The 14868-nt window shown below is 41.6% G+C and overlaps 2 protein-coding genes across 4 annotated transcripts; one reads left to right on the top strand and one right to left on the bottom strand.

The window, feature by feature from the left end:
* Positions 1-55: 55 nt before the first annotated feature.
* Nipped-B (Nipped-B cohesin loading factor) lies at positions 56-11599 on the top strand. Of its 3 annotated transcripts, XM_034325083.2 has the most exons (4): positions 56-197; positions 309-406; positions 1219-1325; positions 1637-11599. In XM_034325083.2, exons 2-4 carry the CDS (start codon positions 373-375, stop codon positions 8177-8179), a joined length of 6684 nt encoding a protein of 2227 aa, XP_034180974.1. In that variant the 5' UTR covers positions 56-197; positions 309-372; the 3' UTR covers positions 8180-11599. The 3 variants fall into 3 exon arrangements, with proteins under 3 accessions (XP_034180974.1, XP_034180975.1, XP_076544357.1); XM_034325084.2 differs by lacking the exon at positions 1219-1325; XM_076688242.1 differs by lacking the exon at positions 56-197 and having other exon boundaries at positions 364-406; positions 1219-11599.
* Positions 11600-12979: 1380 nt separating this feature from the next.
* Positions 12980-14855, bottom strand: LOC117604958 (uncharacterized). Its single transcript, XM_076688412.1, has 7 exons — positions 14692-14855; positions 14524-14627; positions 14360-14394; positions 14187-14316; positions 13485-14124; positions 13207-13428; positions 12980-13142 (listed from the first exon to the last, which is right to left on the bottom strand). The coding sequence occupies exons 1-7, from the start codon at positions 14853-14855 to the stop codon at positions 13097-13099; spliced, it is 1341 nt and encodes a 446-aa protein (XP_076544527.1). The 3' UTR covers positions 12980-13096.
* Between the last annotated feature and the right edge of the window lie 13 nt (positions 14856-14868).

Here is a 14868-nt window from a genome sequence, read left to right as displayed (position 1 = left end):
TGAGTGAATATCTTTCTCGACGAAAAGTTTTACGAGCAGATTCGGACGGAAGGGCCCGTTGTTTTTCCCAGACGTGTAAATATTGATGATTTCTACGCGTTGAACTACACGGGGTTCTTGGATAATGATACACCTCCCGCCAAAATTCCATTCACTGCTCGCATTCTGCAATATAAATAATCGTTGTTCATAGTCGGGTAAGGCAATTGACACAAAAACTTTGACTTTCAACTTTATTTTCATCTGTCAAATGACGTACAAATGACATTGTTAACAATACTGACCCTGACAATTTTATTATTTGACAGAATTGCATTCAGTTGGGAGATTTCCAGTACGTAGCATCGTTCCTAAGGCCATGTTATCATATGTATGATGTTGGATGGTAGTTACTTGTCAACAGGAGGTAATAATAACAGCTTTATGTGATCTTAGTGATAGAAATGTGACATTATAATTGAATGTTATCAATGTGAGTGATAAAAATTATTGAAATCATTGAGATAAATATGGTTTGTACAAAGCAATGACACATTCTGTGACGTAGTGTACGCAGAGCATTGGTTTCATTTATAGCTTGATTTTTGATATTATCTAATGTGTACTGGTTTCTATGTGTTTTATTTATTATATTAACATGGATTTAATCAAATCTGTGCAGAATATTGAAATAATTTTGAATTTAATTGCATTAATTTGACAAAATACTGTTTGTTATGGTTTTGTAATATATATATGTATACATAATATATCATACTGCAATACATAAATTATTTTTATAATTATCATGAATGAATCAGTGATGCCCTTAATGCACAATTAGTGAACAATAGATTTTCAAAATTTTTTTTAATTTTATTTTTTTTGTAACAAAAAGAAATTGTATCAAGTTACTCTAACCTTTATGAAGGGATTAACATGTTTTTGTTAATCTCTCTGTAATATAACCTCATTGTGAAATGTGAAAGTCATATATTTAAAATACTTTTTCAAATTTTTAATGAAATGAATTTAAATGTAGATATATACTCCTTTTCTTATAATTAATAATGTTAACATTATTATTTAATAATATATATAAAAAATAATAAAATTTTTAAAAAATTTGTATTTTGGAGTACTAATTTTTGAAGAGATTCTCACATTTATATATTAAATATATAAGAGGCTAGTTACATGAGTAATACAATACTTGATACGGTATGTTGTTTGTTCCAGGACAAGAAATTATTGTTAACAATGGACCGTTTATTGGAGGATCCACGAGCTTCATCAAAATTTGGTTGATACTGTCTTGTGCATCATGGGAACTTAAAAGAGACTTTGTTAAGTTCCCAGTATATGCTTTAGTGCTAGTGTTCTTTGATAAGCGTTAGATATAATTCTGTTTGACAGTGAAATACTTCTTATGTCAGAATGTCTTGAGAATGCGAGTGAAAAGAATTTAACAATGATTTCTTTAAACATTTGTGAAAACAGTGCATTTAGATATGTTCTGTTGATTTATGTTTATCGTATACTGTGAGCAAAACTTTTCTAACATGCCAGTGCAGTGTTTCTTAAGTTGGATAATTCTATGAACCTCAGAGTATATGTAAGGACACTGGACCTAATTTTACTAATATTTTTTGTCCAGGCTGTAATGCCAGAACAAGTCAAATTCAAGATGAACGGGGTTATACCGAGTGTGCCAATCACAACTCTCGCTGGTATCGCGAGTCTGACCGACTTGTTACCTGAAATGCCCCTTCCAACACCGCTGCCGCAGACTTTGACAAACAAGTCCCTTCTGTTTCATCCACGTGTAGCAGAGGAAGCACAAATATTGCTAAGTGTTCGAAACGAAAACTTAGTGCCCCAGTTAATATTATCCTTATCGCAAACGTCGTCCGATCATATTGAACTGAAAGACAATTACGCAAATACCGAACAGCCCTTAGAAACCGAGCAAAATACTCCAGAATTACTTAAGGCAATTTTACAAATAAACCCGCACGTGTTTAAAGGCCCCCAATATAATTCACCACGAAACTGGACCCAAGGTACACCTATGATGCATACCAACCAAACATCCGCAAACTATGGACGGTTTTCGCCATCTTACTCGAGTTCTTCGGGGTCGAGACAAACGCCTCAAGGTAGTCCAGCTCATCCCGCTGCCGCTAGAACCGTACTCCCTCCGCCCGCTGGTATTAATCCTTTGCCCAACATGACTCCACAACCAAATATGTACTCTCCAGCGCATCTGAGTTCTCCTGGGACACCGTTAACAACCCTCGGTAACGTAACGCCTCAACACCACAATATGGCTGGCATGACACCTCAACATAACATGCATATGGCATCTCCTATGCGCGCTAATATGCCTTTGCAACAACATCAACCTATTAATATTCAGCCAAACATATACGACCCTATGATGAATCAACAAGTACACCATCCATTAGGGACTCATCAACCGATGGACATAAGTAGTACAGTACAAGAGAGCCAACAGTTTTTACTCGACCCGGTAACAGGTCTTTCCGACATTGATATACCGATCGACAACATCGAGGCAAAACAAACCATGGACAATACGACGCAACATCTTATGTCAACGACGCAAACCACATCTTATCCGAGCATGGATAGCAGCGATATGGTTAATACCTTAAGCGCTACCCCAACACCGATGATACAGCATCAACAGAATAACAATTCCGAGAAAGGTGCGAAGATACCCGGTCCGGTACCAGAGAAATTGAAGGAACCGGTTGTCATGTTAGATAGATTATCGTTAGCGGACCAGGCCCTGATGCAGAAAAGTTTAGCCGCGTTCGCGGAAAAATCTCCGAGTCGGGCCGCGAAGATGGGAATCTCGAACCGCGACGATGTCAAGTCGGAATCGGAGAGCGAGGAGGAAATCGGTAAGAACAATAAATATTTCAAGGCTAGAGCGAAAGAGCGTCAAGTCCAAAGAGAAAAGGAGAAAGCCGAAAGGAAGAAGAGCGATGAAAAGACGCGCAGGCGAAGAAGGGTATTGGACGACGACGAGGAAGATGACGATAAGAAAGAGATGTCACTTGGACCTTCGAAACCAAAAATAAGAAAAATTGAAAAGAAACTCGTCCCTGTATTGGCTAAGCTTAGCGTGGAAGAACTGATGGAAACCAATACTTATCAACGTTTCAACTCCACCATAGAAACGATATTTGAAAATACCGAAGATTTTGCAACCAATGCCGAATTTGACGACGATGGTGATGTGCCTCCAGAATTGTTAATTCCTAAGTATCAGTTACACGATTTATGCACCGAAGCGGCGAAGTTGAAGGCTCTCGGCGCGATGGAATCGATTCCCGCCGATCGATTGGTCAGACTGTTGAACATATTGGAGAAAAACATTCGAGACGGAGCGAAAGTATCACCGCTCGCCGATCCTGACGACGATGTTGACGAAAGCCGGCTGTGGATGCAATTAGCTATGGAAAGGGTACAACGCGCTGTAGATGCATCTTTGATCGCGTTACACATCATGACTTCTGGTAACATGCCTAAGATGGTGTATCTAGAGGACGTGATCGACAGAATAGTTCTTTTTATGAAATTTCAATTGCAAAACACTATTTACCCATCTTTCGATCCGGTTTACAAGATAGACGCGAAAAAAAAGACTGACGGTTATAATTCTAGCGGTCGTAAGAAACGGGGTCACATGAAGGAAGTCCGGGAGAAAAGTATACTTCAGGTTTATAACAAGATGCACGAATTGGTCGGTCTTCTTGCCGAATTATTGAACATACAGGTATTAACAGACACGAGCGTTCTCCATGCATCTACGCTGGGCGTTGCACCTTTCTTCGTCGAGTCTGTTAGCGATCTTCAATTGAGCGCCTTGAAACTGGTCACCGTTATATTCACGAAATACGAGAAACACAGGAGATTGTTGTTGGACGATATATTGGCATCCATAGCTCGGCTTCCGAGCAGCAAGAGGAGCTTGAGAACGTACAGGTTGAATTCCGAGGATCATATACAGATGTTAACAGCCTTGGTGTTGCAACTGATCCAGTGCGTGGTGGTATTACCGGACAATGTACTTCCTCAGCAGAAGAAGTCGCAGCAGCAGGAGGAGGAGGAGAAAAAGGAGGAGAAGAAGACGAGCTACGTAGACGCGGACGTTATGATTATAAATAAATACGAGACGGCCACCAGGATAGCTGGCAATTTTTTATCCGTGTTCCTGAACAAGTGCGGCAGTAAAGGAGAGGAGATAGATTATAGGCCGTTGTTCGAGAATTTCGTCCAAGATTTGTTGGCCACCGTGAACAAGCCCGAATGGCCAGCGGCTGAATTGCTGTTGAGTCTGTTAGGAAATCTGCTGGTGGGTCATTTCTCGAATAAAAGTTCCGATATGGCTCTGAGGGTAGCGTCGATCGATTACCTCGGAGTAGTTGCAGCCAGATTAAGAAAGGACGCGGTCAGCTCTCAATGCAAATTATCCACCATCGACCAGATTATAAAAGACATCAAGATCGAGCAGCAAAAGGATTCCGACTACGATCAGGTGAAGGATAAAGAGATACCGGGTTTGAACGAGGACGAGGAGAGGACAGTTTTTTTACAGAAGGTACTTCTTGATTATCTGGCTGTAAACGGGACGAAGGATTCTGCCCTGGGCTACGCCCGTCATTTTTATTTGGCCCAATGGTACAGAGACTGCGCGGTGGAGAAGTCGCGAGTCGGTCAGTCGAAGAACAGCCCGAGCAAGAAGATTCACAAGAAGAGGGTGAAAAAGAAAAACAAACATCATTCGAGCGATCAGGAGTCCGAATCGGAATTGGAGGAAGCGGATCCAGACGAGAACGAGAATAACGAACAGAAGAACTCGGAGGCATACAGGATCATCGAGGAGAAAAAGAAGTACATAATAAGTAGAATAAGGCCGTACAGTACCGGTACAAAGCCGGATATTCTTCAAACTTACATCGACTACAATTCTGCGGAACTAATATCGCAATACCTAGCCTCGAAGAGGCCGTTCTCCCAGAGTTTCGACAGATACCTCAAGCAAATTCTGCACGTGCTAACGGAATCGTCGATCGCCATCAGGACGAAAGCGATGAAGTGTCTGACGATGATCGTCGAGGCGGATCCAAGCGTGCTGGCGCGGGTAGATATGCAATTGGGGGTGAAACACTCGTTTTTAGATCACGCGACGTCTGTGCGAGAGGCAGCCGTCGATCTCGTAGGGAAATTCGTACTAAGTAGGCCTGAATTAATAGATAAATATTACGACATGTTGTCGGCCAGGATCCTAGATACCGGCGTGAGCGTTCGTAAGCGTGTGATTAAAATTTTAAAGGACATCTGTATGGAGTGTCCGGACTTCCCTAAGATTCCCGAGATATGCGTGAAGATGATCAGACGAGTGAACGACGAGGAAGGCATTAGGAAATTAGTTATGGAGGTGTTCCAGAACATGTGGTTCACACCGGTCAGAGAACGTCCCACCCTCGATTCCGAGTCGTTGTTGAGAAAAGTTATGAACATCACGGACGTGGTGGCAGCTAGCAAAGACATGGGTCTTGAATGGTTTGAACAGCTGCTGGTTAGTTTGTTCAAGCCGAAAGAGGATAAAGAAGATAGTACAAAGATGTTAACCGAGCCGCCGAAGGCGTTGTTGACTGCGTGCAAACAAATCGTGGATTGCTTGATCGAGAACGTGCTTCGGCTAGAGGAGACCAACCTCGAAGAATCCGAGAAGTCGGAGAAGAAGGGATCTTCGCAACGATTGGTCGCTTGCTTGACAACCTTGTATCTGTTCGCTAAAATACGACCGCAACTGCTAGTCAATCACGCGATCACGTTACAGCCTTACCTAAGTTTAAAGTGTCAGACGCAGGGAGATTATCAGATCATCAGCAGCGTGGCGCATACCCTGGAACTCGTGGTGCCGTTGATGGAGCATCCTAGCGAGACTTTTTTAGCACAGCTCGAGGAGGATTCCGTGAAGTTGATATTGCAACACGACAGATCTGTGGTAGCCAGCTGTCTCTCCTGTTTAGGATCCATAGTTAACAACGTGACGAGAAATTTTAAGTTAATCCGGGACTGCTTTAAGAAATATTACGGACACTTGACCGAGTACAAATCGTTTTACGAGAAAGATCCAACGAATCCCATGCTTTTAAAGTACAGACCGTTCGTCAGGAGAGCGTTGTTCACCGTGGGCCTGCTGTTGCGACATTTCAACTTCACCGACCCGGAAGTGATCGAGGGACTGGCGGAGAACATCAAAGATCAAGTGTTCGAGACGTTGAATTACTTCGTCCACCTGGACAACGACGACATTCGACACTTTACCCTGTCTGCCATTGGTTCTTTGTGCATACGCCATTACGAATTCATGTTGCTACCAGAGCTGAAGGAATTGTACCATCATCTGCTCACCTCGGAGAACGCTTTGGTTCACATGAGAATTCAGGTGCTGAATAACGTCGAGGTGTACCTGCAGGAAGAGGACAAGAGGATGATCAAGCAGGACATGGAGTGGGCTAAGATGTCGAAACAGGAGAACCTCAAGGAAATGGGTGACGTCTCCTCAGGGATGGCGAGTACTGTGATCCAATTGTACGTGAAGGAGATCCTGGAGTCTTTTTTGCACGCAAACATAAGCGTTCGACACGCGGCCCTTAAAGTGATCCAGTTGATCCTGGCGCAAGGTTTGGTGCACCCGGTTCAGATAGTCCCTTATCTGATCTGTATGAGCACAGACTGCGAGAAGGCGGTCAGTCACAGTGCCGACAAGCAGTTGCAGGACATTGAGAAGAAATATCCTGGCTTCATTCACATGAAGTCTCAGCTGGGCATCAAGCTGAGCTACCGGCTGCAGAAGATTCTCCAAAACGACATGACGGTGAGGGGAATGCGGGTGAAAGAGGGCGAGTTTCCAGGCGCTTTGAACGGTTTCCTTTACACGATTCTGAGGAACACGAAGCAACAGAGGAGAGCCATCGTCCTCTCGTTCCTGAAGCAATTCGACGAGTCTGCTAAAACGAGCTTATCCCAGATGCTGTACTTGGCCGACAATCTCGCTTACTTTACATATCAAGTGCAAGACGAGCCACTGTTCATCATTCACCACATCGACATCATCATCTCGATGTCCGGCACGAATCTGTTGCAGTCGTTCAAGGACGCGTTGTTACCGAAGGAAGGCGGCAGTCATTCGACGTCCTCTCAACAGCATCACCATCACCAGCAGCAACATCAATACCAGCAACAACATCAGAGCCAAGGCTCGATAGGACCGGATGGACAGCCTCGGCCCGACCAGTTGATGTCGTCTTTGGAAGACGAAGAGGACGACGAGGAGGACGAGGAATCATTACTGGCAAGGTTTCCGAACGACACGACATTGCTGAGAGAATACATCACCGCCAGCCAAGGCTTCCTGTTGCTGCTCAATCTAAGGCAACACCTGAAGGACCTGTACGGCTTTTCCGACCAAAAGATCAGCCAGTACTCGCCAACGGAAGCCGCGAAGGTGTACGAAAAGGCGGTGAACCGTAAGAACAACTTACTGTTCAAACCAAAGGCTACCCTGCAGAGACTGAAGGAGGGCGTGAGCAACGCTGAGCTCGACGCCGACGGCAGGAAGAAGTTGGTCAAGGAGTACCTCGATTTCAAACAGCTGATGCTGAAGTTTGACCTAGAGGAAGCGGAGGAGGAAGGAAACGAGGCGGACACGAGTGGCAAACATCATCACCACCACCACTCGTTGGAGAACCCGAGCTCGAAGATGACCCACCCCGAAGTGGACAGCGGCAAACTCGCGGACGGTGCGGTGACGACGAGCAACAACCCGATTGCGAATCAGTACCAACCGAACATGAACTCGACGATCGAGCATCCGAATAACTCGATGAACTCGATGCCACCCCCTGGCCCTATGCCCCCCGTGTCGATGCCGATGCACCCACCGCCGCCTATGAACGCGGCACCCGGGCAAATGGCGTCGCCGCGTGTCCCAAAGCTGACGATACACGCTCACTCGGACAGCGCGAAGGAGCACCGCAAGCATCGCGCGCACAAAACGGAGAAGGTGAAGAAACACAAGAAGAAGAAGAGGAGAAGAATCTCCGACAGTAGCGAGAGCGGCGAGGACTACAGTGATCCTGATTTTCTAGTGTGAGTGCGGTGGTGCGTCCGCATCCTGTGTACATATAAATACAGACGTACGATGCGCGGGTGGTCGAGGCGTGTACGCGTGTCGCCAGCGAGTCTACGCGTAAATGATTGTTTTCTTTCCGAATCATGCCCTCGCGAGGGATGTGGATGAGCGAAAGAGAGACAATGTAACCGGACGCTCTGATATCGCGACGGACCGCGAGCCGACTGGCAAGCCGGAAGTGAACCGAACGCGACCGAAACTTAATGTACAGAGGGACGGTGGTGCTCTTTAGGGATGGGTGCGACCTGTTGTCTGCGAGTCGACTCGACGAAAGGGGTAGAGAGAATGAAAGAGTGGGAGAGGGTGAGTTGCGAGGCGCGAAGGAAAGAGAGAATTATAATTATTATCGATCGCCTCGCGGCGGTTTTAGGTTTATCTTGTTGGCTAGGACACGCGGTGGACGCGCGTCTAAAGATTTCTCGCTCCGTGCTGAAACGTTCGATGATGGTTCGCGCGAATTCAAAGGGTTCAACTTGGTTCGATCACGAACCGCAAAGGTCTTTGCTTTCGTTCTTCTGTTCCCTTATTCTTTTTCTTGATCTTTTATCGAACGCGAGAGAGATTCGATCGGAGAACGCGTCGAACCAAGTCCCCTTAAGTCGACAGACCGAGGAAACTGTTTGTTGTAAATAATATCGAACAATAACAGAGCAACGTCGAAACGATACTTTTAGTTTTCTTTTTTGCAGAGAGTAAGTGAGAGATTGGGTGAGTGTGCGTGGAGCTTGTCCCGTAAGGCAGGAGATTTCAGTGTTCGTCGAGAAACGAGCGAACGGATGAACTGTTCGACGCGTTGTACGTTTCCGTTTCGAGGATCGAACTATTGGAAAATGTTCTCGGCGAGAGGAAAAGAGGCAACCAAGATAGAACGAAAGCAGAGGGAAAGAGATATCGATAAGAGAGAAGGGATAACGTGCATAGACAGAAAGGTAGGTGGACAGATTCGTTAGACTAGCTCCACGGCATGTATAAATAAGAAAAAGTGTGTAGTAAAGGAAGTAAAGAAACAAACAAACAAACAAACAAACAAAAAAAAAAAAGAAAAAGAAGAAAACACATTTGCCTATGCATTATGATGAAACGTTGTTTGTAATATCTGTATATACAAATTTCAAGTAAAGTATCTTATTTTCTTACAAACTATATAGCGGTGACATTATCGAAGAATACTTAAGATTTTGTTGTAATATTAAGTATTTATTCAGAATTCATGTTGTCCCAATATAGTTTGCTTTATGCACTCGTCTTTGGTGTATTGGAAAAAAAAAACTATCGTTTTTATACAAGCTTAGGAGTAAAACGAACACAACAGCAACAACAGAAAAAAAATATGATTACAATGTAGTAATTTACTCTCGAAGGGAAACAAACGAAACGAGTGAGAGAGTGAGGGTTGAGGGATGAAAGAGGAATAAGTAGAACCGTAGCGAAGGAAGAACAAGAGTGATTCTTTTGATAAACCTCTCGTTTTTTCCGTGACGATGCTTCTTTTTCTATCGAGGGCTCGTTACACCTGCGTGTACCTATCACGGTAGCCTTCCTCAGGGAAAATGACGATGAAGAGGAAGAAATCATCGTTCGCCTTAATTTTCCAGAATTAATAAGTCGAGTAGCGAGGTTTTCTTTCCCTTCGTCCTCTTTTCTCTGGGGAAAACGAGCAGTTATCAATGATACGTCGCGGTCGCTTTTTCCATCGCGCGGTAATTCGTCTTTTTTATACGTTTATAAGAGGCCAGTTGACTACCGTCGACGAAATATCTGCGAAACGGGGCTGCTCGTTGCAAGACTGTAATTTAGACACGGAAGAAACGAAATGGTTCGAAATGAGATACTTGGTGCGGTGACGACGCTAAGCGATGGTTTCTACTTTTTCACGTGGATCAAAATTCTTTCGTCCTGCGAGAATGTTACCTTTTTCCGGTTACTACGCGATTTTGCATTTACACACGTCGTTTCGTTTTCTGTTCGAAAGTGAAAAGAATACGAGTTGCCGTTGAACGCTGGCAAGTTTTATTAGGTGATTACGCTTCTTTCGTTTTAATCTCGATGAAAAAAGTAGCACTTTATTGGGGCTCAGATGTGTACATTCATCTTCTATATCTCATAAATAAATCTGGCAGCAAAAAAGATTCATTGCAATTCATTAAATTATTGTTTAACCGCGAACGCAAGGAATGCGCGCGATGAAAATCGTCTCAGGAAGTTTTCTTTTCTTTTCTTTTCTTTTAAATACTCGCTTACATATTAATCTTTCTACTTTGATTATTGCGTTTCAAATCGTTTATCATTCGTTACATTGATAATTTAGGTTTACTATTTTTATATAAAACAGTCATTTGAGATCGGTGTTTTTTATTTACGCAAACACAATCGTCTCAAAGGAATTATTTTATTGTAATTATAAAGAAGTGAGGAAATAAAATTCTCTAGTTCGATCGAATAATTCGCGCTCATTTCTTGCATCAAAATTATAGAAAATTTATTCAACGAACCTTTGGGTATCGCCCAATCTTTAAACAGGAAAGAACTCGAATTTCATTTCTTTTTATTTACCGTCCCCGAACTGTGCAATGCTAGTAGAAATTAAAGAGACGAGTTTTACGCTCGAACTTACAAAGATCTCACCCTTTGTAAGCACCCTGCCGATCGTAAAAGGGACGCGTGACACCCTTTCCACGAGTCGAACGTCGCGGACTATGGATGCTGGAAATTTCTGTGGAAAAAAAAAAACATAGAATCCTGGAATATTGGACCACCTGTTGCGCCTATACGAACGAAAGGGTGCGAAATCCGAGGGATGGACAAGATTAGAGTGAGACACCGTTCGACGTAAAAGTGTTATTAACCGGGGTTGAAAAAAATCTAGGATCAAAGGAGGTCTTTGCAACTGTACAAAATGTTCGCGTGTACATATTTATTATACAGAAACAGACATACAAAAAAATAATAATAATAATAATAATAATGAAGCTGGGTTACAAGGAGGTGGAAGGAATTGTTTGGCAGAGAATGAGTGTTATTAAGAGTGCGAGGGACTAAATGTTAAAACACAAGAGGCGATGCCGTTTCACGAGACACTTTTATTGTTCGTTGTAATAAACTTTTTAGGAAACAAAGAAAGAAAGAAAGAAAAAAAAAGATACGTGGAAAGGAAGAGGTGTAACGTTGTAAAATTCTAAACGCGGTTATATTTCTTACGTTGCGTGTATACATATATAGTGTGTGTATATGTATGTATACACAGCTCGAGAATTAAAAAGGGAGAGACGCGTGATCTTTAATAGGCGTTTATATTAGCGATTAATAAATTCGGATAAGCGTGTTCGCGACAAATGTGAATGCAAAAGAGGCGGAGATTAAAAAAAAAAAAAAAGAAGCAAAGAGGACACTTGTCGCTCCTCCTCGAATCGTACTCAGCACAGTACGAGGCACATTTGTATTATAATATTATACATATAAATATATATATATATATATACATAGATATATATATTGTATCACCTATGTTTTTGTATTTGCTAATCTAACGAAGACAAAGAACAGAAAAAAAAGCTACAAAAAAGGAATATCGAATTAACGAACAAAGAAGGTTCATAGAAAGTATATATTATATATTTGAGTAAAAATTGTTGGAGAATTGGTGTTATCCACGATCGAAATCCATTTCAGGGGAGGGATGGGAACACAAAAGGAATCGTCTCTTGTAATACAATTTATCTTTTTTCGCGTCGTTTAAGTTGTTCCTCGCCTTCTTCCTGTTGTTTCAGTTTCTTTTCATTTTCATTCCTTTATCGGAAACACGCTCAGGAAACAATTTCAAGCGGTCCTCAGGGTGGGAATCAATTTTAAAGTGGTCCATCCTTTTATTTTTAGAATTACTCGGTACACACCATTGTCCTGGATAATGCCAACGCTCGTTTTTTTTTTTTTTTTACTCATAACTTATTATGTACATCGTCTGAAGAAAAAAAAAAAAACCGGTACGTTCGTAAAGAAAAAATAAACATAAGTATGTATCAATCGGTTTCGTTCATTTTCCTCTTGCCCTTCACACCATCTATAATTATGATTATTATTATTATTTTTTTTTTTTTTTTTTAATTAGGATCATTGAAAAAAGCTGCGTCGTGTTGTGCTGAGGTCGCGTTTTCAATGGTGAATCACCCTCAGAAGCGATCAACGCGTCCTGCGAGTTTCATCTTCCGGATTCCTTGGGCAAACGAGCGACAAAGAGCCTGTTTATTAACGATTGTAAATAAAAAAAAAAAGAAGATTCTTCTGTTGATAGGGTGGAGGGATCACAGGTGGAGGGTGTGAAACTTGCGACAGTTGGATTCAATTCTCATTTTTCTTGTCTCATTTGTTTCCAATCGACCCCCGTGAACACTTGGAAGACTGTTAATTATTGTAGAGAATATTTGATACGCCGCTTTGGAAACGAAGTACAAAAGATACATAGAAAAAATGTCTCTCGTTCGTCTGTAGCGACGAAGCGACTCTGAAGAACTCGGAGAGGGCTTCGAACACGAAGTAAGTACAAGCTACTATAAATATACGTTGTTACACGACGAATTAAAATATATTAATACACTATTAATTGTACCTATAATAATATTGTTGTTATTATAGGTAAAAAAAAAAAAAAATATTAGTTTAGCGGAGGGGTAGTAAGAAACATATCATTATCGTTTACTTGCAGAAAATCATTTAATTATCCTTTCTGGAAATATGTACACTTATTCTGTTTTTATAGAAAACAGTTGCATAATCCTTCTTTGAATATTTTTTCAGAGTCGCATTAGTTACCAGATGAATTATAATATTAATTATATGTTGTAATTTTACTTTGATGTTCTTCAATCTGTGAGCTAACACGTGTTAGATATTTAAATCCTCCGACTCTTCGTTCCTCCATCGGATACATCTGTAATACCATCCATGTGTAAATAAATAAATAATGATTTAATATATTACACGATGTTACTTACATCCTTGGGATATCTTTGATGTAACGAGTATCATCCGAGTGATTCGTCCAGCTTGTAGCCTTACATTTTTCCCTCCAAACTTTCGTACTTTCTAAAAATGTGGAATAAGTTCTTGCATCCACAAGTTCCATTTTCTTTATACCAATTGTCTCGCTTTTGCTAGGTTTTTTTGAACGCTCGATCAGATCTCTTCTTTTCTTCGTGTATTCTTCATCCTGTTTCCTGTAAATATCGCTTTAGATTTCATACGCTCCAAAGAATTCTGATATTTGTTTTACCTGAATTCTTTAATTAACGTTGCATCGAATTTGTACTTTTCTTTCCAGCGTTCATTTAACTCTTTCGATGCACCTTCAAAAGATTTCTTCCTTCTATACTCCTCCAAAGCTTCCTGGATCTTCTCTCGACGTTTCTGTCTTTTATTCCCTTCTATTTCTCGTTTTAGTTTGGCCTGCATCCTTAATTGTTCCTCGTCCATCGAGCGTTTGCTCTCCTTCTCCATCCTCCATTTTCTAATCAACTCCTTCTTCTCGGCTGTGTTTGAACCAGCGCTTTCGTTTGTTCTTTTCGTCTCCACCGGGCAGCTTTTCACTTTTCTCGAAACGATCATCCTTTTTCTTTTATCCATTTCGTTCGAAACATCCTCCGATTCGCGAAGATTCATACTTTTCTCAAGTTGCTCGATGTTCCTCATTTTCTCTCGCTCCTTCCGCTTCCGCCATTCCGTCACCGCTGCCCTCTGCTTCTCCCGCAAATTTTCGTACTGTTTGTACCATGATTCGTGGTTCACTATACTTTCCACGGACAAATCCGGATATTTCTTTTGGATAGCAGCTACCAGAGCTGGAACGTTCTCGCATTTCTTTCGCATTTTTAGAAAAAATAGATGATCCTCCATGCTCCAGTTTCCGGTATGCCCTGTGCAACATTTTTCCTTGAAACTTACAACCCCATTTCGAATATTAAATGAAATAATTTACCGGTTAGTGCAACCAGTGCATGGAAATCATGAACGTCCTTGTAATCTTGAGTCTCTTTTTTAGTCTCCATTTTGTTCGAGCCCGAAGATGTTACGTTCTTCTGTAGATTCTCGTATTTTTGAATACTCGGCTGAAATTCGCGTAATTCAGCCTCGAGAACTGCCTGTTCCTGCATTAGAGGCTCGATGCAGCAAGATTTCTTCAAATCCTGCATTTTTTGCGAAAGTTTGATCAATTTTAGTTTGTACGTATTTATATCTAAACATAAACACAAGCAGACGTGTTCCTTTTATGAATTATATTTATTATAGGGTGAAGGGTACTAGGATATACATACCTAGGTTTTGTATTTCTTCCGGATGTCTCGCGATGTGCTTCACAGACTCCATTTCCGTAGAGATATTTTCCATATTTTTATACATAGCGTTAAACAAATTCTGCCTGATAAATAAGAAAGATTAAAATTTCTTAAAACAGGCAATTAGCCTTTTTTTCAAAAAGATACCTTTTCATTGTTATTTCTTTGTACTCGTGAACAACCTCCCGCCATAAATTCGAATCTAATTTAATGTTTTCAATCGCAGCAATAAGTCCTTTCTCCAAGATATCCTCCTGTTGCTTCAGCCTGAGCAATGGTTTTAAATAAAGATCTCTTTCAACGAAAGCCATCTTTTTCTTCGAT

The sequence above is a fragment of the Osmia lignaria genome, chromosome 5 (assembly GCF_051020975.1).
Source record: "Osmia lignaria lignaria isolate PbOS001 chromosome 5, iyOsmLign1, whole genome shotgun sequence".
In the NCBI taxonomy this organism is placed as follows: domain Eukaryota; kingdom Metazoa; phylum Arthropoda; class Insecta; order Hymenoptera; family Megachilidae; genus Osmia; species Osmia lignaria.
The sequence above is the reverse complement of the archived record's forward strand: the minus strand, read 5'-3'. Positions and strand labels throughout refer to the sequence as shown.

What these genes read in the sequence shown, in the direction of transcription:
- Nipped-B (XM_034325083.2), top strand. Translation starts at nt 373, where the DNA reads ATGATGTTGGATGGTAGTTACTTGTCAACAGGAG. An exon ending in TAGTTACTTGTCAACAGGAG is followed by an intron (nt 407 to 1,218) that starts GTAATAATAACA and finishes TGTTTGTTCCAG; the next exon opens with GACAAGAAATTATTGTTAAC. An exon ending in GGGAACTTAAAAGAGACTTT is followed by an intron (nt 1,326 to 1,636) that starts GTTAAGTTCCCA and finishes TTTTTTGTCCAG; the next exon opens with GCTGTAATGCCAGAACAAGT.
- LOC117604958 (XM_076688412.1), bottom strand. Translation starts at nt 14,855, where the DNA reads ATGGCTTTCGTTGAAAGAGATCTTTATTTAAAACCATTGCTCAGGCTG. An exon ending in ACGTTAATTAAAGAATTCAG is followed by an intron (nt 13,429 to 13,484) that starts GTAAAACAAATA and finishes CGATATTTACAG; the next exon opens with GAAACAGGATGAAGAATACA. An exon ending in ATCAAAGATATCCCAAGGAT is followed by an intron (nt 13,143 to 13,206) that starts GTAAGTAACATC and finishes ATGGTATTACAG; the next exon opens with ATGTATCCGATGGAGGAACG.